At 41.7% G+C, this 25,600-nt stretch overlaps 1 protein-coding gene across 5 annotated transcripts in view; it reads right to left on the reverse strand.

The window, feature by feature from the left end:
• diaph2 (diaphanous-related formin 2) overlaps positions 1 to 25,600 on the reverse strand; it is a 688,393-nt gene that overhangs the window by 187,404 nt on the left and 475,389 nt on the right. For 4 of the 5 annotated variants that reach the window (XM_080415256.1, XM_080415259.1, XM_080415257.1 and 1 more), the window contains one exon: positions 9,427 to 9,551. In XM_080415256.1, coding sequence (XP_080271382.1) covers positions 9,427 to 9,551 — 125 coding nt within the window. The remainder of the gene's footprint in view (positions 1 to 9,426; positions 9,552 to 25,600) is intronic. The other variant, XM_080415255.1, reaches the window with a different exon arrangement.

The raw sequence follows: 25,600 nt of genomic DNA on the forward strand, positions 1-25,600 counted from the left end.
CCTTTCGGCGGCGTCCCAACGAGCCGCTGCCGCTCCCTCCGCCATTAACATCCCAAGTATGCATGCAGAGATCCCTTGGCTGCCTCCAGGGTTGCCAGGTCTGCTTATTATAATTTCCCCGCAAGATTTTATTTGAAAATATCCGATCTACACGCTCACAAACCATCGCATCGCGACACGTTGTGAGCTTGTAGATCTGCTATTTTCAAATAGCTGGTGTATATGTTAAAGTGCTCATGTGGCCCATAGTCGCTTCTTTTGGGCTGGTTTTCCTAGACCTGGTTGCTTGTTTCTCTCACAGAATCTGGCAACAGTGGCTGCCTCTGCTCGACCTACCCAGAAACTACTCCGTCATACAGTATACCACCCCGAGGCCACGGAGCCATGGAGAGAGAGGGGGGGGGGGGGGGTGGGGGGTTCGTTCAAAGGGGTCTCTGTGGTGAAATAGGGCTCTCTGGGGGCTCGTGCCTCATTTCCACAGCCTTTTGTGGGGGCTCCCATTACTTCTGATAGATAGAGATCTCTAAACTGCTGAACAAACACCCCCATTCAGTCATTTGCATACATTACAGTAATGGAAAGAGAAAAATGTATCAATAAAGACGAATGAAGTGTTTCCGCACAAGTTCTTTGTCTTTTTTTCCCCCTGCGTTCTCGTTACTTCCTCTTTTTTTTGCATGGCTGCACAGGAGTTTGGTGTAAATTTCTTCACTTAATGGACATGGGGGCATATTATTACTTCTCTAAGAGTCGGGCTGTATCTATAGAGTGCAAAGATTCGGTGAGCAATGTATCATTATCTGGCTTTGCATGGGTTAAAAATTGAATTATGAGTTTTTGAGAGTTTGGTCACTCTAATTATGAAACAGTTTAATTAAAACTGCTGATTTGGGGTAAGAATCACTCAAAAGGAGCTGACAAGCGTCATTGAGCACCAACAAATCCTGTCCTTATAGTTTTATTTTAACTCAGACTGCACAAATGGACCAGTAAGGATGAAATTAAAACAGAGGATCTTGCCATATGAATATAATATGCACACAAGTAACACAAGGCAATATCACAATCATTGATATAATGCAGGCACCGTGCGTGTGTGTGTGTGTGTGTGTGTGTGTGTGTGTGTGTGTGTGTGTGTGTGTGTGTGTGTGTGTGTGTGTGTGTGTGTGTGTGTGTGTGTGTGTGTGTGTGTGTGTGTGTGCGCGTGCGTGCGTGCGTGCGCGAGCGTGTGTCTGTGTCTGTGTGTGTGTGTATGTGTGTGTGTGTGTGGGTACATGTGTGTGAGCCCAACATACTGTAGGCGGGCTCATTCACAGTCACTCTTACGTTTTTCAGGGCTGCTCTAGCGTCAAATGCATGACTTTTCACAGATGCTGTTGTTCCTCCAGCTGTCATGCTTCAAGTAAGTATGCCCCATCCCTCTTTAATCCTGGGTAAAGTTTAAAAAGGTACGTCTGCCTCAACTCGGCCTCAACTCTTTTAACTAAAGTAAAAGGTCAAGCCGCCGCACAAAGCGCTGGATGTTTCACACGGTTTCTCTCGGGCGTCGTGCAATAACGTGGATTAATGCTGTGTCATGCGACCGCGTTGCTCACTGAGAATGGATGAAGCATCACGATAGTTCAGGCAGGCACTGGAGTCGTTTGGCCATAACATCCAGACACGGAACAATCTAAGCTGACTGGTATACCACTCTCTGCCTGCTATCAACATCACCAACGTGTCAGCGATAAAAGTCCCCCACCACCACCTCCCCAGCCTCCTCCTGTACTAACATTTAAGACTTCATATGTCTATCATAATGTTAATTTAATCACATAAGCCCCATTGTATACCTCTTCATGATGGTGTCACATGGCATTAAAAAATCACACCCAGTGTGAAGAGAGTGGTGCCTTTGAATTAGTGTAACTGGTTGCATCCTTGTGTTGCAATCAGCTGCAGCTGTTGAGGCCGTGCTCAAACGGACGGACGGACAGACCCACACACACGGTCAAGTGTAGGAGTGGCTGGCACCACTCAAAAAAAGAGAATAAAAAGTACGCCAGTAAATGACGTGCCCAGAGACGCCAGGTTGAAAGTGGTTATAACTGTGTCTGTATAAGTTCTGTCCTATTGGGGGGTTTGTGAGCTCAGAGTCAAATTTGAAGATTTAAGATATAAATTAGGCTATAGCTTTAACCCTTACCTAGGCTGATTGCAAAAAAAGAAAAGAAAAACAAAAAATGAATTGCTAAAAATCATCTCGTCTCACATCGTGTCCTTTCTTCACAATTGCTCTTCTCATATTTAACCACACTACTGGAGAGAGATTTTTTATGTACACTTTGTATATATCTATTCATTACTGTTACAATACAACTGTTATAACAGTACCGTTTTAGTGCACTTTGACTGTTTTATATTCATACCTGTTAATAGCTAACACAATAAAATCCTGGGAAGGGCCAAGCCAGACCCCAAATCTCCTTAGTTTTTTGGGGGTACTTTATTCCTAATCCCTGTGCGTTACTACCTGTAATTACCACACTGTTATTTTATTCTTCTTTCTTTCTTTTATTTTTTACTCTTAGTTGCATCTCCTTTTCTGAATGCACCCCGTGTTTCATAACTTCAGTGCTGCCATGACAACTGAATGTCCCCCATGGGATCAATAAAGGTAGATCTACAAGGGACCAGAACGTGACATCGGCAAAAATATTGTGTGACGTGATCAGCAATAAACTTGCGGAAAATAAGTCTGTTCAAGGAAAAGCACGCATGAATTACTCAAGCACCTCTAGTTTCAAAGAGTATGAGGTATAGGGAATTAACCCATTAAAACCCCTGAAAGCATCCGAGTCATTTTAGATTTTTGCATTGGCTATTCAAAAACAGCAGATATACAAGCTCACAGCACGGCACGAGCGAGCTTGTAGATCTGCTATTTGTTTTAAATCTTGAACGTGTTAGAAGGCATTTGTAGAATTGGCCTCAGGTCTTTATGGGTTTGTTTGATTGATTGATTGATTGAATACTTTATCAGTCAGAAATGTAAACAGCACGAGGTACAGTCAGACAATTAGGCTAAAAGGATAACACAATAAAGTCCTGGGGACTTGTTTCCATTGTGGTCCTATGTATTCAATTCATTAAATACAAATGAAACTCTACCAGAGACAAAAGCCTAAAAAACAAGACATGACTCAGTCATGGATACCAGCATGCTACATTTTGTCCTATATTACTTCCTTTATTACTCTGTGTCACAGCGATTTGAATAGTAGCCTTAGAGACGAGAGGCGTGTCTAGTACCATAGCTTGGGAGGACGAGACCGCCCGTTCAGAGTATGGGAAAGTATCCCCATTGGCTTAAAGGACAGCCAATGATCGACATGTCGAGAATATGTTGAGAAATGACTGAGTGCTGAGTCTCTTTGTAGACCCGCATTGCATGCTGGTAAAAAAGAAAGATCACCAGCGCTGTATGCACGTAGCCTCATCATGTGAATCCACTGCAGCAGAGGTTTTTGTGGACAAGTCAGATTTTCCAAACACCTTGTTCCTCTGAACTGCATGGCTTCATTACCCACACAAGGCCAAACACAGGTCAAACACTTCAGAGGGAAAAAGCCAAAAGAGAAAAAAAAGGGCTCTTCTCTTCTTCACTATTTCATTTTTTTTTTAAAGACAAGGTCAAGTAACTGTTGAAAATCCTAGAGAGCGGAACACAACATAACGTTGTGACTTCTACACCATTCAGAGCCCTCCATGCAAGCGCTTTCCTTACTTAAAGGTCTTGCTCTGTTGAACCGTTGCCCAGGTATTTGAAGTCACTGACCTTCTTTCAGTGCAGTGCCTCCCGTTGTTGTTTAGAGGTGAATGGTCCGGGGGGCGATCACCTCGGTTTTTCTGGTGTTTTGCCCAAAGCCACATGAACCCTAGTGTCCCTTTTTCTGGGGGAGGGGGGGCGAACATTCTGCGAAATTAGCGGATCTACAAGCTCACAACACATTGCAGCTTGTAGATCTGCTACTTTCAGCGAAGAGATTTGGAGTGGAGGGGAAAAGGAGTGGACCTACTTTAGAGCCCTGGGGGACTCCAGGGCGCTAAGTATCAGTGGTGGAAAAAGTACTCAAATGTTTTACTTAAGTAAAAGTATCAATACTGCAATGTAGAAGTACTCTGTTACAAGAAAAAGTTCGGAATTCAAAATGTACTTGAGTAAAACTACAAAAGTATTGGTATCCATATATACTTAAAGTACCAAAAGTAAAAGTACTAGAATGTTTGAGAATAGCAGATCTACAAGCTCACAACGCGTCACGTTGTGAGCTTATAGGTCGGCTATTTTCAAATAGCCTAGGTATAAAATAGGGCTAAAGTGGTTAATGTGTGTTTTATAATATAATAATTTATATCTGCAAAGCAACTAGTAACTAAAGTGTTCAAATAATTGTAGTGAAGTAAAAGTACAATATTTGCCTCCGAGATGTAGTGGAGTAGAAGTAAAAGTATAGACTATTGGAAATACTGCAGTGACTTTACACCACTGCTATGTATATACTATAGGGCTAAATTAATGGTTAACAGAGTGTCAACATTTTTACTTTCTGAGGGGTGAATTAACAAGTGGCAGCTAAACCTGCACAAATAAGACAAACCCACAACCACCTGCAAAGGGTCAAATGCGTCCTTAAATGCTCTGCCAAGCAAATAGTGGCTCATGCTCCGGTGGCTATTTGCATGTATTAACATTTGGTGCGATAATATGTATTCATTTGGCACAAAATTGTCTTTCTTTGCAAATGAACGTTGGAAAAAGAAAGTAGTTGTCTAAAACCCAGAAGTGACTTCTCAATGTTCCCCTGAATATGTTGGCAGCCCTGGATATCTGGCAAGGGCCTTGCCAGATATCCAATACTATTTTCCCATAGGGTTTTTGAGTTTTACGGGAAATAAGGCCAGGCGAAGGCATTGTCATCAGTGTTGCCATGTCCGCTTATTATAAGCGACTTTGGGCTTGTTTTTCTGTAAGGTCGCTTGGTAGTTGCGTTTTTTTTTTTGGGCTTGTTTCTAAAGTGTAGTTGCTTATTTGGGCTTGCTTCCTAATGCTAAACCTGTGGTTCGCAAACATTTTTATGTAAGGACCCCCAATTGTATGTGTATTTGTCCACGGACCCCCCACACCCTCTCATCTACAAGTATTGTGACCTCTGTGTACCAGATGTGTTGTTAAAATGTTTTAAAAAGAATATTCAAAATGCTTCACTTTTTTCAATCATTTATTTTGAAAATGGCAGATCTACAAGCTCACAACGTGACGCATTGCGACACGTTGTGAGCTCGTAGATCGGCTTATTTTCAAATATCCGATACTCATGTGGCTTCTTTTGGGCTTGTTTTCATTGACCCAGTCGCTTATTTCTCTCGCAAAATCTGGCAACACTGATTGTCATGCCTGGCGTGCTAATGAGAAGATATTAAGACCCTCCGGTACCAATGCCAAACTCACTTTAGGCAGTGGGCCGATTGAAATCATTGGGGGAACGGCGTTGTGCAATTGTGCACGGCTTCCCAGCAGTGTATCTAGATACAACAGTAAGCTGTACATAATTATAAGCAATAAGAGTGCTATTCTCAATATTTGACGTACAACAAAGTAATATATAGGGTTTAAGCGGTTAGCGCACAGGATTATTTGACTGTGTACTCTTTGAGTAAACACAGCGGCAAAAATGAGATCTGGGCTAAATCCTTGATCCAATTTAAACCCTAGATAAACCCTAGACCTCTACTCTAAATATCTTCTCAGAAAATAGCCAATCTGCTATTTTGGCAGGGCGTTCGCGCCAGACGCTTGGGTTCAAGTGGTTAACCCATTAAAACCGGGAAGGCAGCATTTTTATACTATGAGCTTGTAGATCTGCTATTTTTGAAAAATCTTGAACATTTGCGTACATCTTTGAATAGGCCTATATATGTTTGTTTTTTTAAGTGAACATTTTTAACTCAAATCTTTGCTTCTGGGGGGTCCCTGGAACAAAATATTTTGAGATGGGGGTCGGCGGCCAAATACAAATAATTTCGGGGGTCCTTGACATGAAAAAGTTTGAGAACCACTGATATAGAAACACGTTTTTCAGAAAACTATTAGGATTTAGAGGACATTTCTAGAACCGGGTCCTCGGGGCTAATGGGTTAAGGGAGGAGGAGTAAGGGCACCAACAAAATAGGGGAGGAAGGGCTGTTTCCAGCCATGTCCAGCCACATGTGCTCCTCTCTCCCTGGGGAGGGATTCCAGACAGCGAGGGGGAGATTCCTGTTGCAGTATATCTCAACTTCTCCCATTTCCTCTCACTCAAGCCTCCAGTTCTCCAAGGAGCTTTGGAATCGATACTGACATCAGAGGTGGTAGAGACTAGAGAGTTGGGGTGTGGTCAGAATAGCATCCTAGCCTGCCTTGCCTTTGCCTCAAGAGCAGTGGTGTAAAGTAACTAAATACATTTACTCAAGTAATGTACTTAGGTACACTTTTGAGGAATTTTCACTTTACTGGAGTATTTCCCATTTTCTGTACTTCTACTCCACTACATCTCAGAGGCAAATATTGTACTTTTACTCCACTACAATTATTTGAAAACTTTAGTCACTAGTTACTTTTCAGATATAAATTATGATATTATGAAACATATATGAAGCACTTTAGCCCTATTTTCTACATAGCGTCGCATCGGGACGTGTTGTGAGCTTGTAGATCTGCTATTTTCAAACATTTTGGCACATTTACTTTTGGTACTTTAAGTACATATTGATGCCAATACGTTTGTACTTTTACTCAAGTACATTTTTAATTCTGGACGTTTACTTGTAACATCAGAGTATTTCTGTATTGCAGTATCGGTACTTTTACTCGAGTAAAGAATTTGAGTACTTTTTTCCACCACTAGCCCTCAGAGCGGCCGCCAGGGAGATCTCAGCCTTCGCTTTTTTTTTTAATTACACAAATTTAAGTGCCCCTTCTTTGAACGGGAGCAGATTGTTAATGCGTAAGGAGGCTATTACTCTTATGCCACACAAAGTGCACGGTAAGCCCCGATAAATCTCTGATTTAGGCGCATAGACAAAAGAGAGCAGGAATCAGGTTAAACGCTGTCTAAAGTGTGAGCGCCCGGCATATGGAAACACCTACTCACTTGATAAATTACTCTTGAGTGATTCCTGCGTTGTTTAAGCCATAAAGACCGGGAACGCATCTGCGTGTCATTTTTGGATTTCTTTGGGCTATTCAAAAATAGCAGATCTGCTATTTTTAGAAAAATCGTGAAAATGTGTGCACATTTTTTGAATATATATATTTTTAAAGCATCATTTGTAACTCAAATCTTTGCTTCTGGGGATTCTACAAATGTCTTTCATATCCTAACAGTTTTTTGAAAAAACCTTTTCATGTCAAGGACCCCCACAATTATATGTATTTGGCCTCGGACCCCCATCTCAAAATATTTTGTTCCAGGGACCCCCAGAAGCAAAGATTTGAATAAAAAATGTTTGCCTTAAAAATATATATATATAAAAAAAAACACGATTTTTCAAATCGTGCCCCAAGTGCGGCAATATGAGCTTGTAGATCTGCTATTTTTTTTTATCATGAAAATGTGTGTAAATCTTTGAATATATATATTTTTAAAGGGAACATTTTTAACTCAAATCTTTTCTTCTGGGGGGTCCCTGGAACAAAGTATTTTGAGATGGGGGTCCATGGCCAAATACATATGATTTTGGGGGTCCTTGACATGAAAAAAGTATGAGAACAACTGATATTTCCCCAAAACTTTTGTAGAATCCCCCAGAAGCAAAGATTTGAGTAAAAAATATATAGATATTGTATATATATATAGATATATGTAATATATATTCAAAGATTTTCACAATTTTTCACAATTTTTATAAAATAGCAGATCTACAAGCTCATAGCGCGGCACTCGGTGCCGCGCTATGAGCTTGTAGATCTGCTGTTTTTGAATAGCCCAAAGAAATCTTAAAATGACACAGATGCGTTCCAGGTCTGAACGGGTTAATAATGCCAGAGAGCAGTTGCAGAGAGAGACAAGGGACTGCTTAACTGAAGGCCTTTATTGAGGAGAGTCATCCTCGCCTCGGGCTATCGAAAAAACAGAGTTTATTACCACCGCTGATACCTAAATATAAATCCATAGGTGTCACGCAAAAACCCACACAGGCCGATATATACACAGAGTACAGCCCTTTCCCCCCTGAAAAAGGGCATCCCGGGGAGAAAAAAAAAGTGCAAGGGCACAGGCTAATTCAATTTGAGAGGAGAACCGCTTGGATTTAACCCAATTAGACCGGGAACGCATCTGTGTCATGTTTGAGATTTCTTTGGGCTATTCGAAAACAGCAGATATACAAGCTCGTAGCGCGGCACCGAGTGCCACGCTATGAGCTTGTAGATATGCTATTCTTTGAAAAATCTTGAAATATTTGTGCAAATCTTTGAATATATATATATATATATATTTTTTTTTTTAAGTCAAATCTTTGCTTCTGGGGGTCCCTGGAACAACATATTTTGAGATGGGGGGGATCCGCGGACAAATACATATAATTTTGGGGGTCCTTGACATGAAAAATGAGAACCACCGATATATATAGCAACACAAGTAAAAAATATATACAAATAAAACGAACTGTTAGGATTTAGTTTAGTTAAGATTTGAGTTAAAAACATTTGCTTAGAAAAATATATATATTCAAAGATTTGCACACATTTTCATGATTAAAAGAAAAATTGCAGATCTACAAGCTCATAGCACGGCACTCGGTACCGCGCTATGAGCTTGTATATCTGCTATTTTTTAATAGCCAAAGAAATCTAAAAAAGACACACAGATTCCCGGTCTTAATGGGTTAAGTGAAAGCGTGCACCTCTTATCGGAGCAGCAGAGTGAGGCCCGGGGTGAGGCGATAGCCTGCAGAAGATGGTTGAGCGGCAGAGGCCCGCGGTCGGTCAGGAAGATGAAATCAGGGATAGGCGATAAGTTGGTGTGAGGGGCTTGGGAGCTCCCCCATTAGAGTCCCCCCAGGGGACAGGCAAGCAGTGGGAAGAGTGGGGGGGTAAAAATAGCCATGGGGCATGATTTCTCTCCAGGGACCACGGAGGGGGGGAGGGAGATCTGATCAACATCGCACGGGCAAGACATCCAGATCCGTTCCTCAAATCCCCCCCCTGGGCGCCACCAATCACAACCGCCCGACTTTAACTGCTTATGCTGCTGCTGCCAAGGCAAGGACACAAATAACACACACCTCTGGCCCCTGTGGTGGACAATATGGCGGCTCAGAATGGACGGATTCCAAGCAGTATATAGGAGGAGCCGTGCGAGGCAGCACAAAAAACAAATACCCAACACAAAAAAAGGATATCGACATCTTTTCCACAAACTTATCTTGTTGGTCGTCCGTCTTGGGGAAGTTCTCGATGTCGTTCTCCAGCCTCTGGATGTGGCGTTCCATCGTGCTCAAACTGCTGTTCAGGATCTCGGCGGGCACTGCAGAAACAAAACACACACACACACACACACACACACATGAGATAAATTCATTAGCAACAGCAATTGCGTTTATTTTTTATTTAGCCTTCGGAAGTCTTACAGGATAAAAGTTGGTCAAAAAATGAAAGCCCCATCATGATCTCACCTAAAATACGTAAATATGGTAGTCCCTGTTAAAAAAACGATAAAGAAGTTCAAAACGTGTTTTTTTTCGCCTATTATGATGCCCAGAATAGAGACACTAAGTTTCAGATGGTCAGTGGTGTAAGTACTCAGATATTTTAAGTAAAAGAAGCAATACCACAATATAAAAATACTCTGTTACATGATTTGATTAGATTTTTTCTTTATTAAAGTGTCATGCTTCCAAAGGAAGCCCAGCCCATATGGACTTACAGGACACTAGCATTTCATTTGACAAACGATGAACCGACATAATAATTCAAAAACAATAAACAAACAAATAACAAACTAAAACACGTTACAAGTGAAATACCAGTGTTCAAAATTTTACTAATAGTACAGAAGTATTGACATCAAAATATACTTAAGTACCAAAAATAAAAGTACTAAAATGTTTGAAAATTGCAGATCGTCTATTTTCAAATAGCCTCTGTATAAAATAGGGCTAAAGTGGTTTAATGTATGTTCTATAATATAATAATACATATCTGCAAAGTAACAAGTAACTAACGTTTTCAAACAATTGCAGAGGAGTAAAAGTACAATATTTGCCTCTGAGATGTAATGGAGTAGAAGTAAAAGTACAGAAAATTGGAAATACTCCAGTAAAGTAATAAATAAATACCTCAGATTTGTACTTACAGTACTTGAGTAAATGTACTTAGTTAAACCATTGCATATGGTAAAATAGAACATATATATTTGCCTTTTCTCACAGTGCTTATTTGTGAGCCGGCTTTTTGCATGATATTAAATGGAACTCTTGTCATACAAACATTACATTATGTTGATTGTCTATGCTGCCATGTCTGAGGGATAAATCAATGCCTTTTTGTTCTCTCTCCAATAGTAATGAGGACGTGATCTGTCAAAAGCACTGGAATCCCTTTTCATTCACTCAGTGGGGATTTATAGATTTAAATGTTTACTGTTAACGTATTTTAACCTTATGTTTTTTTGGGGGGTGGGGGTAAATCACAAATAAATCCATAATTATAATAACACTTTTGTTAAGTGGGGGATTCGAGGAATATCCTAAATTAAAAGAGTAAGTAGAGCAAAAGTAAAAAGGATTTAGCCTTTTATTGTCCACACGATTAGCACAGCATTGATGGGGAACAGTAATTATGATTGGTTGTGTATGGCAGAGTGTGGATTTGCGTGCTCCGTCTCTGTGAAATTAATTGAATTGTCTGCCAAAGATTTTTGATTTTATTTTCTGTCACTGTCGTGATGCTGTTGCAGTAATGCTATTATTCTGCAGCTATCTGGTGCAACACAAAGCCAATGCATTTTTTGCAGGTTATTTATAATAAGCGGGACTGGGATGTACATTTGATTCACTTCTGTGTGAAGCACTTTGGGCAAACTATGAACTGTTCACCTGGAGGAGCAGTGTTGAGTTTTTTGAAAAAACATATGTTGCTACAGTATGTCAGTCGTTCTCAAACCTTTTCATGTCAAGGACCCCAAAATGTACATGTATTTGGCCGCGGACCCCCATCTCAAAATATGTCGTTCCAGGGACCCCCAGAAGCAAAGATTTGAGTTACAAATGTTCGCTTTAAAAGCATATATATACACAAAGATTTGTACAAATGTTCTCGATTTTTCAAAAATAGCAGATCTACAAGCTCGTAGCGCGGCACTCGGTGCCGCGCTATGAGCTTGTAGATCTGCTATTTTTGAATAGCCAAAGTGTAAAATAATGCTTTTTAGCTCAAATCAATAAATGACACAGATACGTTCCAGGTCTTTGCAAAAAAATCATGATTTTTGAAAAATAGCAGATCTACAAGCTCATAGCGTGGCACGAAGTAACGCGCTATGAGCTTGTAGATCTGCTATTTATTAATAGCCAAAGTATAAAATAACGGTTAAAGTGGTTAAAATAAAATAAAATGACACAGATGCTTTCTCGGTTTTACTGGGTTAATCGCTCAGAAGGTCTATAGCATTGAAGTTTCCACTCCCCGTGTTGATTCTATCTACACCAAATTTCCTTATTTACGTCTGCCTCAATCCGACTTGTTTTTCGGCGTCACGCAATTTGAAGCAATCTGAAAGAACAGTTTTGAGTGCTTTGAGTCAGCGCTGCAACTACAGGGTACTATATCACTTTCATTGCAGCAAGTGGAGCCGCTTTGATTCCTTTTGTGAGAGAGGATGAGTGTTTATCCTTTAGTCTTTACTCTGTACCTCAGCAACAGGATACGGCTGTGCTGTGCAGTGTGCCGTTCCCACTTCATCTCCTATTCACTTTCAGGTGCCACCAACAACAGCCAGACAAATGGAAAAAAGAATGAACCATGCTTTTTGTTTGTAGCAAAAGTACAGGCATCAAAGGGGACTGTCATTTTACATTTTGAGCGCTATGGATTCGACAACCGTGTATCTCCATATTAAAATGTATTTCTATTTTTGCCCATAAATGAATGCCCTATTTTATACTTTGCATGACAGTGTCGCGTAAAAGTAGCCAATCCTCCTAGCCACGCGTGGCCAGACAATATCACACGACACACTGCGTGGATATTAGTCTGGTCCCTATCAACGATCGATTTTTTTCCAAGGGGCGGTTACAAAAAGATCCAAACGGACTCTATTGGTTAGACCTAAACCAATCAGAGCAGTGCTTCCTTGTATACGAACCAATCAGAGCAGTGCTTCCTTGTACGTCATTGCTCCAAATAAGGTGATAAGCCCGCCCACATTTGGATACTGGGCCCTGGTTGGTTCCGCACAACTGCGGAGGGAGAGAAATGGAATCTCTATGGAGGGGGGCCAGACCTAATCTGCCGAGGGCTAAAGTGCGATGCAATTTTGCAAAGGCAGATTCATCTGGAACCAGGCTACAATCCTCCTATAATTTGAGAAACCTCTGTCTGTCTGTAGTGCGTGGTGAGGCCAAAAACTGTTCTGCCCGGTTCTCCTCAGTGGCTGGAGCAATTGATCTGAATTTGCACACAGCCATTGCCCATTACCATGTGCACGGAACTGCGAAGCCCGTTTTTCGATTTCACCAAATCTCAGCTGTTTGTTAGCGTTTTTGTCTAAAAGAATGTCGCCATGGTTACGGGGCTGCCCAGCTATGGGACGAACTGCCTCCCGGGTTGCCAGATCATGTGTGCATATCCCCCCACGGATGCGTCGACCGGGTATGGACTAGTGTAAATTAAAAAGCCAAGCCAAGCTCACAATGTGTAACAATGTGTTGTGAGCCTGGAGATTGTTAAGCTATTTCTGAAAAGTTTTGACATGTTTTGCGTACAATGTCAATAGGGATGCCAGGATGAAAGTGTGTCTCTCTGGGTTTTATAAATGTTTAACCAATGAAAAGTATTAACACGAGCTTGTGTCTAAATAACTACATTGGATCCATCGGGACACAGGTTCTTCTTTTTTCCCCATTTAACATTTTGGACATACAAGGTATCCACCTGACAGCAATGATATGATTTGTGTTATATTTTTTTTAACGAAAAAACACAAATAGTTTGAATAAGGAGATGAGTTTTCTGCCCCGACAACAACAATATGATGGTATGTAACAGATATGTCATGCGTTGCTCGTCTGCTATCATTCCCACTGTGATCAATAGACAATCTCAGTGTGTATAAGCATTACATGCAGTTGGTCACGGTAGGGCGACATCTCCTCAAGGTCACCTCGCTCTTAACAGAGTGAGCTTGTACATTATGCAGAGTTGAAGCAGGAGTTAATAAGCATATGGGGCCAAGATGAATGGCACGGAGCTGTAACAGGTCTTCACTTTTTAGGCTCTCTGGAGCTTGAAAGTCATTTGACGTGATGTGATGTGATTGAAGGGCCGATGTTACTGCAGTCGCACTCCTCTAAACCAAACCCACTTCATTCATTCATCTATAGGGCATATATACTGTAAGTAAAAGGAACACGCACAACTTAATGGACCTGCACTAATAGTGTGTGTGTGTGTGTGTGTGTGTGTGTGTGTGTGTGTGTGTGTGTGTGTGTGTGTGTGTGTGTGTGTGTGTGTGTGTGTGTGTGTGTGTGTGTGTGTGTGTGTATATATATATATATACACACATATATACATTCATACATTCATACATACATACATACATACATACATACATACATACATACATAACTACATACATACAGAACTACACCTTTGACTTAAGTCTTCATATTCAAGCAGACACCATGCATATACGCTTTTTAATTACACCACTTGAAATGCATATTTTTTGCTGTCGGTCAGAGAGAGAGACCTTGTGTCTCCTTTTCATCTGTTCCATAAATCAGTTCCTATTTTATGCTTTGTCGTATGACAAAAGTCGTACCGCAAAAGTAGCAAAAAAAGCCTATCTACTGTAGCAGCTTGTTTCACTATATCTTCAAGATTTTGGAATAAAAAAAAAAGGGAACTTTTGTCTATGATGTCATGGCCGAAATAGGGACAACAGGTTGAACGTGGTTAAGTCCGTATATGGGTTTTTATAAATATGTATAACCAATGAAAAGCATTAATAATAGCTTTGACTAATAATAGCATAACGTTCAAGGTATCCACCCATGGTAAATGATACAGTATATATGTTCGGTGCATGGGAAGGCTTGAACGACATCTACAACCTAATTAGTCTTAGATTAACTGTGTGTGTATTCCTCATGCTCAATTACCTTTAAAAAAAAACGTATTGTAGTGCTAGTACTCGCTTGTAGCAACTACTCATTTTCTTTTGCGTTAGATGACACTTACCACAAGCTGACTGACTTATCTCTCGGTGTGTGGATAAGCACTTATACATTATATGACAGGTTCATTTCACATGCCGCCCCCATATAGCCTTCACTTCAAATGCCTGAGCTTCCCTGTGAGATGTCTGTTCGCGCAATAGCAGTATAGAAGTCTATACTGAAGATCCAATACTACAGTATAGTATCTGCAATCCCAACAAACTGACGTTTGCATTAAACCAGAACATATAGATGTGGCATTTTTATGCCTCCGTTGGTGGACAGCCCAGTGGCTGGAGGCATTATGTTTTTTCGGGTTGTCTGTCTGTCTGTCTGTCTGTCTGTCTGTCTGTCTGTCTGTCTGTCTGTCTGTCTGTCTGTCCCAACCTTGTGAACGCGATATCTCAGGAACACATTTGCCACACACATCCACTTGGTCCACGTTCATTAAATTCCTTCAAAGTGTCCATACACTACCTACTATGAGTCACTCTGGACAGACGTGGATGTAAACAGCAACTAGGGGTGTTGGAAAACACGATTCATGTAAGAATCTGTACCCAATTACAGTGGTGTAAAGTAATTAAGTAAATTTACTCTCAAGTACTGTACTTAAGTACAATTTTGAGGTACTACATCTCAGAGGCAAATATTATATTTTTACTCCATTACAATTATTTGAAAACTTTAGTTACTAGTTACTTTGCAGATATAAATTATTTAATTATAAAACATACATTAACCACTTTAGCCCTATTTTATACCTAGGCTATTTGAATATAGCCGATCTACAAGCTTGCGACGCGTTGTGAGCTTGTAGATCTGCTATTTTCAAACATTATTAGTACCTTTACTTTCGGTACTTTAAGTACATTTTGATGCCAATACTTTTGTACTTTTACTCAAGTACATTTTTACTTTTACTTGTAACAAGAGTACTTCTATATTGCAGTATTGATACTTTTACTTAAGTAAAACATTTGAGTACTTTTTCCACCAATGCCCAATTATGACATCATTCATGTGTGTCTCACACTAAAAAAAATAACACATGCATGCTCATGGTTCCTCGGGTCCAGAGAGATGAATGAATTCACGACCTTCTTCTCTGGTTTTATGTTGCATCTGTCTTTGTTTGCACAAGGGTGCAGATTATTTAAAACCTGATCCTTTATGCTATGCTGGCGACGACAACGTTTGGAAAAAATAAATCTCAATTCCCCTTGTAACCTTTGGCGGAATGGCAAGAGCGCTCCATGAAAGATTGGTATTACTTGTCCATGAATCAAAGGGAAAATGGGCCCCCCTTCATACAAATGACTGAATATAACTCTGACATCTTCACATTACCGCAGATGATTTGGTATTGTGTGTTGCACATAGAGGGCTCTTTTTATGACAACCGAGGATTTGTACGTTTGTACGTGAAGGAAATGGGACATGGCTTAACCCCTTAAGACCGGGAAAGAATCTGTGTCTTTTTTTTTTTTTTCTTGCATGGGCAATTCAAAAATAGCGGATCTGCAAGCTCATAGCGCGGCACCGAGTGCCGCGCTAGGAGCTCGTAGATCTGCTATTTTTTTTTTAATCGTGAAAATTTGAGCAAATCTTTGAATATATATATATTTTTCAAAGCAAACATTTGTAACTCAAATCTTTGCTTCTGGGGGGATTCTACAAATATCTTCTAAATCCAAAACAGTTTCTTGAAAAAAGTTATGTTGCTATAATCAGTGGTTTGCAAACTTTTTTCATGTCAAGGACCCCCAAAATAATATGAATTGTGGCCGCAGACCCCCATCTCAAAATATTTTGTTACAGGGAACTCCCCAGAAGTTGTAACAGAGTTAAAAATGTTCGCTATGGAAAAATAGATATTCAAAGATTTGCACAAATTTTCACGATTTTTCAACAACAACAAAAAATTGCTGATCTACAAGCTCATAGCGTGGCACTCGGTGCCACGCTATGAGCTTGTAGATCTGCTATTTTTGAATAGCCAAAGAAATCTAAAAATGACACACAGATGCGTTCCCGGTCTTAAAGGCTTAATGAAATAGTTTTAGTCTGTCCCTCGCTTGTAGAAATGAATGTCCCTCAAGGGCCAGTGTTACAGGGAATTGTAGCTATTATGTTGTAAATCTGGAAGATTCTGATCGCGGCTGGGCTTTCCATGCCGTCTTGCTTTATCTTTTTCAAAGTTGGGCCTGCGGTCCCCCAGGGGCCATCAGGGGGGCATCAAGGGGGGCCCATTGGAAAGGAGGGAAAAATGAAATAAATGCATAAAAATAAAAACAGCAACACTTTATTTAACCCTTTCAGACCGAGAACGCATCTGTGTCATTTTAAAATGTCTTTGGCTATTCAAAAATCTTTGAATACATATATATTTTTAACGTAACATTTTTAACTCAAATCTTTGCTTCTGGGGGTCCCTGGAACAAAATATTTTGAGATGGGGGTCGGCGGCTAAATGCATATCATTTTGGGGGTCCTTGACACGAAAACGTTTGAGCACCACTGATATATAGCAACATTTTAGGACACAAATTAGGATTTAGAAGATATTTTGTAGAATTGGGTCCTCAGGTCTTAATGGGTTAAAACAAATATAATGCCTTATAAGCTTATTGACACTTTTTTTTTTGGGGAGGGGGGGACTACACCAAGAGGCTACAGCTGTTTGGGGGTCCTCGGCATGGAAAAGTTTGTGAACCCCTGGCCTATAGATGACTTTAACCTTCCTTTCATCATGCTCTGTTTTCTCTGCCTCGCGTTCACTCTTTTTTTTTTCTTCTCACACTAGGCACTCACATCAAAGTCATTTCTAGTGTTTGCCAATGGTGTAGCCGAGTAAAGCATACAGAAGATAACTTAAAGGAGAAGAAAGAAAATGACATGATTTCCCTTGTGTACCACGTTACCTGGAAACAAATTGCGTACTTATATCCGGCTTAGGAGTGTGGAAGCAGAGATATTTTTTTTCCCCTTGCGCCGTTAAAAGGCACCGGCAGGTCTTGCTGACAGGAGTCATTAGGATAATTTGACGTGTTTCAGAAATCTTTTTTTTTCTTTCCTGAGAGGAAAGAGGGATATATACTGTAATCCTCCTCCTCCTCTCACTCTTTCTTCTTTGCTGCTTGCTCCCTGTTGTTCTTCTGATGCATGAAAAAAATGTGTATTCAGTAGATACCGGATTGCCTTGCTTCGTCCACTGGAAAAAAGTTAAGTTTTATTTTCTAGTGTTAATTCTCCTAATGATATCCCAAAAGAATCCTGGCTTCATCCTGCAGTGCCCCCCCCTATAGAGACTATTAGAGGGATGGAGGCTGCCAGTTAGTATTTATGTATGCATTTCTAAAAAAGCACCGACTGACCCATAACAGGTCCCTTACTTTTTTTAAAGAGAACTTCAAAAGACAGATTTACATATTTTCTTCAGAGGCGGTTTTGTTGTTAATGTCGCCGCTCACATTGAGCCGCACTAAATCTCAGTCTGTCTTCCTCTCATTGGCTAATGGGCTCGTAAAGGAATGATAAACTTCCTCTTAAACCCATTTCGCCCTCTCCTAATTGTTCACCTGACATTTTCTCTCCCATTATAATTACCAACAAAGCAAAGTTGATGTGTTTTGCTGGCGAAGAGAGAAGGAAAAATAGGGTGCAGTACTACAGCCTGCTGTAATTAAGACTGTCAGTGTGTTGCAGTTGGAAAAGGAACCCGGCTGGTAAACAAAAGCATGTCATCCACTTGGTTTCGAGCCAAACCCTTATCGATGGGCTCCAGTGTGTAACCCTGTAACTATGCACCTCCGTTTCCCACAGTATCAACCATGGTTAGTGTTACCAGTCACCAGTTTCCTACAGACGTTTACTGGCCTGTAGGCTAACCTAGCGTGTCTGATATCTGGCATAGAGGGGCGGGTTCAAAATCTCCGGAATATCCCGTTGGTTCAACGATCTGTCCGTGCAGCCCCCATGTCCCTCCTCCTCCCCAATGTGCAGCATTGAGAGCTCTGACGTCACAACATTTGGAGCGACGCCCACTGCATTCTGGTTGGTTGGGGGAAATGAAACACTTCCTATTCCATGAACGTCAACAGGCTGGTCCAGGCTCTTATTTTTGAGCAAAACTAAAAAATAAAAGCCTGGAGATCGAGGCTAAATGGCCTGTAACTCCAAGAGTGTGCAAATGGGACCAAATGGACCCTCACAGACTAAATGGACCCTTACGGATCCATTCTGTTTGTACGCTCTCAGGGTTAAATGAACACCGAGGATTGTACGTCGTAGACTGGGGTCCAAATGCATATCAAACTTCCTTGAAATGAAAAAAGGTTTGAGTATCACCGTCCTACAGTGTCAACCACAGTCTCACGCCCGCCCACCGGCGTCACTAAACACACGCGCTGTGAACTTATACCCCTCAAACCAGCCACGAGCGAACACCTTTCTGGGGCCATGCATGCATGCTGCATCTATGTGGATCTAATCTATCCATTCCAGGCATCCGTCTACCTTACCCACTCCCCCCTTTCACCATCATCAGATCACGATGACAGGAGCGTGGGGGCCCATCTCTGAGGCCCCATCAGCGCGGAGGAGCGGAGATGTGTGATAACCCCCCCGGAGCCCGGCCGGCGCTGTGAGCCTTGATGAGAACGGATGCCTCAACCTCCCAGTCAACCACAGCTCTCCAGCAGAATTCCACTAATAGCGCTGACCTCACCCCCCCCTTTAACTATTGTGGCACCGCCGCTAGATTGATGCTCGAGGTGTGCAGTTTGTGTGCATTCACTTCACTAGTAGTAGCTACACGCACGCATGTGCTCCCATGGCGTGCATGTTGTCTACGACGCGATGCGTCGTAGACAACATGCGTGTGCGTCGCTGCCGGGTTTTAATCCATTAAGACCGGGAACTTATGTGTGTGTTATTATTTATTTATTTTTTCTTTGGGCTATTCAAAAATAGCAGATATACAAGCTCATAGGGCGGCACCGAGTGCCGCCCTATGAGCTTGTCGATCTGCTATTTTTGGAAAAATCGTGAAAATCCGTGGCAAAATCTTGGATTATATATTTTTTAAAGCAATCATTTGTAAAATATTTAGTTCCAGGAACCCCCAGAAGCAAAGATTTGAGTAACAAATGTCCGCCAAAAAATATATTTGCACAACTTTACATGATTTTTCAAAAATAGCAGATCTACAAGCTTGTATATTTGCTATTTTTGAATCTTAAAATGACACACATGATACTTTCCCGGTCTTAATGGGTTAACGTGCCTCGCACATGGAGAGGGGGGGGGGGGGGGGGGGGTGTGATTGTGTGTGCGCGCGTTTGCAAGTGCTTGATCCCCCCCCCCACCCCCAGGTCTCACCTTCCACAGGCTGATTGTCAGAAAATAAGAAGAAGAGCTGGTACAAGTGGTGGAATTGCTGTAAAACAAGACCGGGTTGACCCCCGGGTCACCGAGACCGCCTCCATCTTGATAGCCTCCGTATTACCTCACACTCCACCTGCTGAAGCTGCTGAAGCACAGCCCTGCATGGTGGGGGCACTGGAGTTGTGGGGGGGGGGGGGGGCTTCACCGTTGGAGGAGGGTTATTCAATTTACCCCAAGACTGACCTTATTTGTGCAATATTTGAAGCAACTCATCACACAATTATAGAACGTACTGGGATGCAATATTCTGTGTGGAGTATATTCACCCATTATGCTAGCCTGATTATCAGCCTGAAGCTGCGTGGAGCTTCAGTCTGAAATAGGCTCTATGCACAACAGCCATTTTGGAGAGAAATTGGGCCTCTTCTTACTTCCTTCACAGGTGTTACCAATGATACTAATGAAGGCTCTGTTCCATTCTGGTCAAACAGAGTCAGGGTGCTGATATCGTGCTTGTTGACTCAATGGAAACACTCTGCTACACCAGTGGGTCTCAAAGTGTGGCCCAGGGACCCTCATAGTTCCTTGAGGGGTAACCAAATGGCCCCTTAAAAGGTGTGTAACTCTGAGAGTGTACAAATGGAACCAAATGGACCCCAGAGTTATGGGGGTCCTTGAAATTAAAAGGTTTGAGAAGAACCACTGTGCTACACTAAATGGAACAGAGCCTTCATTAGTGTCATTGGTAACACCTGTGAAGGAAGTAAGGAAGAGGCCCAATTTCTTTCCGATATGGCTGCTGTGCATAAAGCCTATTGGCTGCAGTGTCGGCGATTGCAAGGGGGAGGGGTTTTGAAATTTCCCTAAACCAATCACAAGAGATCCACGGATCCGCCTACAACATCTGACATCATCACACAGCTTGTTTTAGCAGATATTCGCTGATTGGCTTGTCGTTAGACCCACCCCCACCTCCGACTCTCATTGGACGACGGTACTGGAGGGTATCGAAGATATAGGCTCACATTTCAACACCAGACCAAGAGGGGCAGTCCACTGAGAGAGTGGGCGGGGTCTATGGTTTGGAACCAGGCTAGTATATTCACACATTATGTTGCAAACAGAGACCACGGTTTCCATTACCAGTTTGTACTGTATGTCAGTCGTGGAAAAAGTACTCAAACGTTTTACTTAAGTAAAATATCAATACTGCAATGTAGAAGTACTCTGTTACAAGTAAAAGTCCGGAATTCAAAATTTACTTGAGTAAAAGTACAAAAGTATTGGTATCAAAATGTACTTAAAGTACCAAAAGTAAAAGTACTAAAATGTTTGAAAATAGCAGATCTACAAGCTCACAACGCGTCGCGACGTGTTGTGAGCTTGTAGATCGGCTATTTTTAAATAGTGTGGGTTTAAAATAGGGCTAAAGTGGTTAATGTATGTTTTATAATGTAATAATTTATATCTGCAAAGTAACTAAAGCTGTCAAATAATTGTAGTGGAGTAAAAGTACAATATTTGCCTCAGCGATGTAGTGGAGTAGAAGTAAAATATAGACAATTGGAAATACTCCAGTAAAGTAAAAGTACCTAAAAAATTGTACTTAAGTACAGTACTTGAGTACATGTACTTAGTTACTTTACACCACTGCTGTATGACCTGTATACGTAACATATCAGTACAATTATTTGCACAGCAAGGAGTTCCCTGGGGGCCACAGCCACCTATTAAAGGTTCTGGGAGCTGTACAATAACAGCAGAGATTCAGGAATGTGTATTGTCATAGGGTGTTATTTGTGTCCATTATCGGATTCTACACTGGGGTGGGTAATTTGGTAACTATTTAGTGTCGTAAATATCCATTACGGTGACGGCTTTACGTAAACATGCGTTTCACTTTTGTATGTATATTTATATCTATGTGACATAGATCTATGTTGTTAGAAATTCCCCCCCTATGGATGGTATCATCCAGGAGGTGAGATCTGCCTGCTACAGGGACTTATAAACAGCTATGAGGTTTAGGCGAAAATAGCAGATGATCGGCTATTTTCAGCAAAGAGATTTGGTGCAGAGGGAGAAAAGGAGGGTTTCATTGCATTGGGACAAAGTTTAGACCCCTGGGAACCCCGGTCAAGTATATAGGGTGTACAGTAAGTGGTATCATTTTAGATTTGAGCAAAAAAAGCATTATATTACACTTTGGCTATTCAAAAATAGCAGATATACAAGCTCATAGATCTGCAAAAAAAAAGAAGAAAAAAAACGCTAATATTTGAATATACATATAATTTTAAAGCGAACATTTTTTTATTTATTTGATTTTATAAAAGATCTCACTGTTCTTTATCACTCGCAGTGACTACTTTCACTGTAACTCAACCGGATACGCAAATGACGTCGATCCAAGATTTCCGTTTCCGCCCCGCTTCCAGTTTAACTCTTTCATTGAAAGGGCTCTTTCTCGACTTGCCTTTTTTATTTTCGCCGTGTTGCGCCAGACGCTCTGCTTTGAAACTGCTGCGAGGGGAGAAGGGAATGTCGCTGATGGAATATTCTGGAATTTTTTGCGACCTGTTAAAAGTAAACGAAAATAGCTTGCAGTGGGCAAACACAGCCAGAAATAAATCTGCCAGTGAATGAGTTAATGGGTTAAGTAAACTTGCCCTTCTGTTATCCCTGCTGTAAGAAGCAGCCTGTAACACTGTGTGGTACAATAATTCATCACCGTAGATCATAGGCTCAAAAAGCAATATGCATTTAAACAGAAACACGTGTTTCATTACAGGTACAGATATACTGTACTGTACTTGCTGGAAATTTCAAGTAAGGATTTATCACATGATTCTCAAGTGCGGTGTATTTGCACCAAGGTGGCAAAGCTAGTGGAATTAAGTGAATACGTTGCTTGTTTTCAAATATTATCACGCACATATCTGAATATCACCTGGAGGCTTTGATTGTGCGAGCTACTGTATTGTGTGAGCTATTGAGAATAGTTGAAACGTCCTGCAAATGGTACTGCAAATGTTGTACTATTGAGATTTTCTTATTTTCTTTTCTTTTTTTCCCCTCTTTTTTTTTGTACAGTTCTAGGTATAATAATAATAATAATATACAGGATATAATATCTTTAATCTTTAATTAAAGTTTGCAAAAGAGAGACATTATGTGAATGGTAAAAACATATACTGTAATAGTCCACATTAATGCCGTTGGCCCTATTTTGAGCATGTCATGATAGGTCGAAATTCAAAAATAGTTGTTGTACATGCTCAAGATGTGTGGCGATGTGACGCATTGTGAGCTTGTCGATCGGCTATTTTCGCTGTACGACACTATCGTACGCCGAGGTACAAAATAGAGGGATTAAGTGTGGTTGTGCTATTCCTATAGTGTTCCAAGGGCCTTCTGTTTTGACTCTGCATTCCTCTTTATCTCGAGACTGTTTGCGTGTGTGTGTCAATAAGACTAAAGCCCTTAACAGCAGTCTTACATGGCACTACATCCACGCCCCTGTCCCATCTGATCCCCTAAGACACCCAGCCTGCTCTTTGAAGTCCCTACTTGAAAGACCTGATCTGAATACCGTGGAGTCCAGAGCAACTCTCTGTAAACAGTGATTACAGACTGATTAATGAGCCATTCTACACACACATACACACACATATACACATGTGCTATTCGCGCTGCATTTCTAGGCCACTGCACTCACAAAACAAAAAATGCCTTATAGGAAAGTTAGCGTGTCACGACACACACGTTAGCACTGTGTACACGAGGAAGAACAGTCTCATCTGAAAACGTACAGTACAGTGGATTCAAATATAACGTCAAGTAGTTACGTGTTCCTTTACGTATGTCTTGTTCATATTAACCTAGCCCTGGTCCAGAGCGTTAGTGAGTTCTCTCTAACGCCCTGCCAGGCGCTGGGCTCTGCGCATGTACAAGGAATTCCACTGCTCTGCGAGGGCTCCAACAGTAGTGAAAATAAACAAAACCACTTCGCTACTCACCGAAACGAAGGCTGTTTTGTGTTGTTGAAAGTCTATTCTCGGAGGCGGGAAGCCTCTTAGCACCCCACCTACTCTGTAAAATACACTTTTTGAGCAGAAAATAAAATAGGCCTATGTCCGCGAGACGGAAACTATTTTTTATTTACTCCACAGTGCCCCCTGGAGGATTTGAACTTACCATTGACCAGATCTGTAGAGGGCGCACGTTGTTATACCTTTCGAGCTGGGAACGCCCCTGTGTCATATTAGCTGTTGCTGTATGCTATTATGTCCAAAAAAAGCTTTTGTGTGACGCTGTAGTATGAATGAACAAGTAGTTTAGGGGAAAAAAGACAGAAAAAAATGTATAACATAAATGCTGGTTTGTTCATTACCACAGCACCGTGATGTGTCGGACATGATCGATTCGTTCAAAAGAACTAGTTCTTTGCCGTGAACGTGAACGAGCTCACTCACTTTCTGAAACTGTTACGTTCACGCTATCGTTCATGCCCCCCATCCCCCCATCCCCCCGTACACAGGACGGGAGGTCGGGCTGTACGCGCAACGTAAAAAGTGTTTTACACCAGAAAACAGCGCTACTGAACGAGAACGTGAACGAATCATTTGAATGAATCATTTGAACGAGTCATTGCCGCGAACGTGAACGGAATCGTTCGTTCACTGAAATGAACGTTTTTTTCCCACCACTAAGCACAACGGGGCATTGTACTGCAATGTAATCTTTATAATAATTCTGCAGAGCCACTTCCCTCCCTCCCTCCCTCTCTCCACACAGCATGCCCATACTGTACATTGTACTGTACATCATGAGTGTCTCCTTTACTCTAGACAACTACGACATCTATATAGTGCAAAGCCAACACCGGGAACAATCACATCATTTAGGTCACATACAGTTGGGAGTTTTCGCAGTAAAACCCCCAGGAGAGAAGCGATGCGGCACCGAGCCCAAAATTTAAAGACTAAAAATCCATAACTGCAAAGTGTGGGCTGGAGCCAGGGAGACAAAGCACAGCCAGACGGCCGCCAAACCTAGTCTGTAGCGTATCTCGCGCTCGGGGGGGGGGGGGGGGGCGGAGGGACGGTCCTATTTACAATGGGAGTCATGCCTGTACGACTTTATTGCTTTTGGCAGCCATCAGAACTGAAGCCCGAGCTCCCAGATTCTCAGGAGGGAATTACAAATGGAGTCAATTACAATATATTTTGATGCATGGGAAAGTTTAGACACTGACCCGGGGTGATGACAATGACAATTGGGGGGGGGGGGGGGGGGAGTGCTGTGTCGACCATGGTGGAAATCAGTCGTCAGCGGCCGGTCGGCGCACTGGCCGATACGCATGTATAGGCTGCAGGGGCCGGTGCCCCGCCGGAGTAGAGAGAGAGGAGAGCTGCGGAGACAGAACGAATGACTTCCACTCCCTGGACAATATGCCAAAAACCGACTAACTGCTCATCAAGCACCAGCTCGAAGCAGATGGTCACTTCCCTTTGCCAAGACACGCTTCCTCTTTTTGATGCTATTGTCGTGAGTTTCCCAGAGTCACGGCAGACAACAAAAAGGTATGATTGGAGGGAACAACACGGCGAGGTGCACACTGTCTGGAAGACGCTGCCAGGTGACAAGTGACTGCATCCTGCCGAGCCAAGCGGTGCGTGTTCCGTCTACCCGTGTGCGCGTGCAATTGCGCGTTTGGTGGAAAGTAAACTAAATACTATAATGTACT

Source organism: Gymnoscopelus braueri (assembly GCF_963280865.1).
Source record: "Gymnoscopelus braueri genome assembly, chromosome: 20".
Classification (NCBI taxonomy): Eukaryota; Metazoa; Chordata; class Actinopteri; order Myctophiformes; family Myctophidae; genus Gymnoscopelus; species Gymnoscopelus braueri.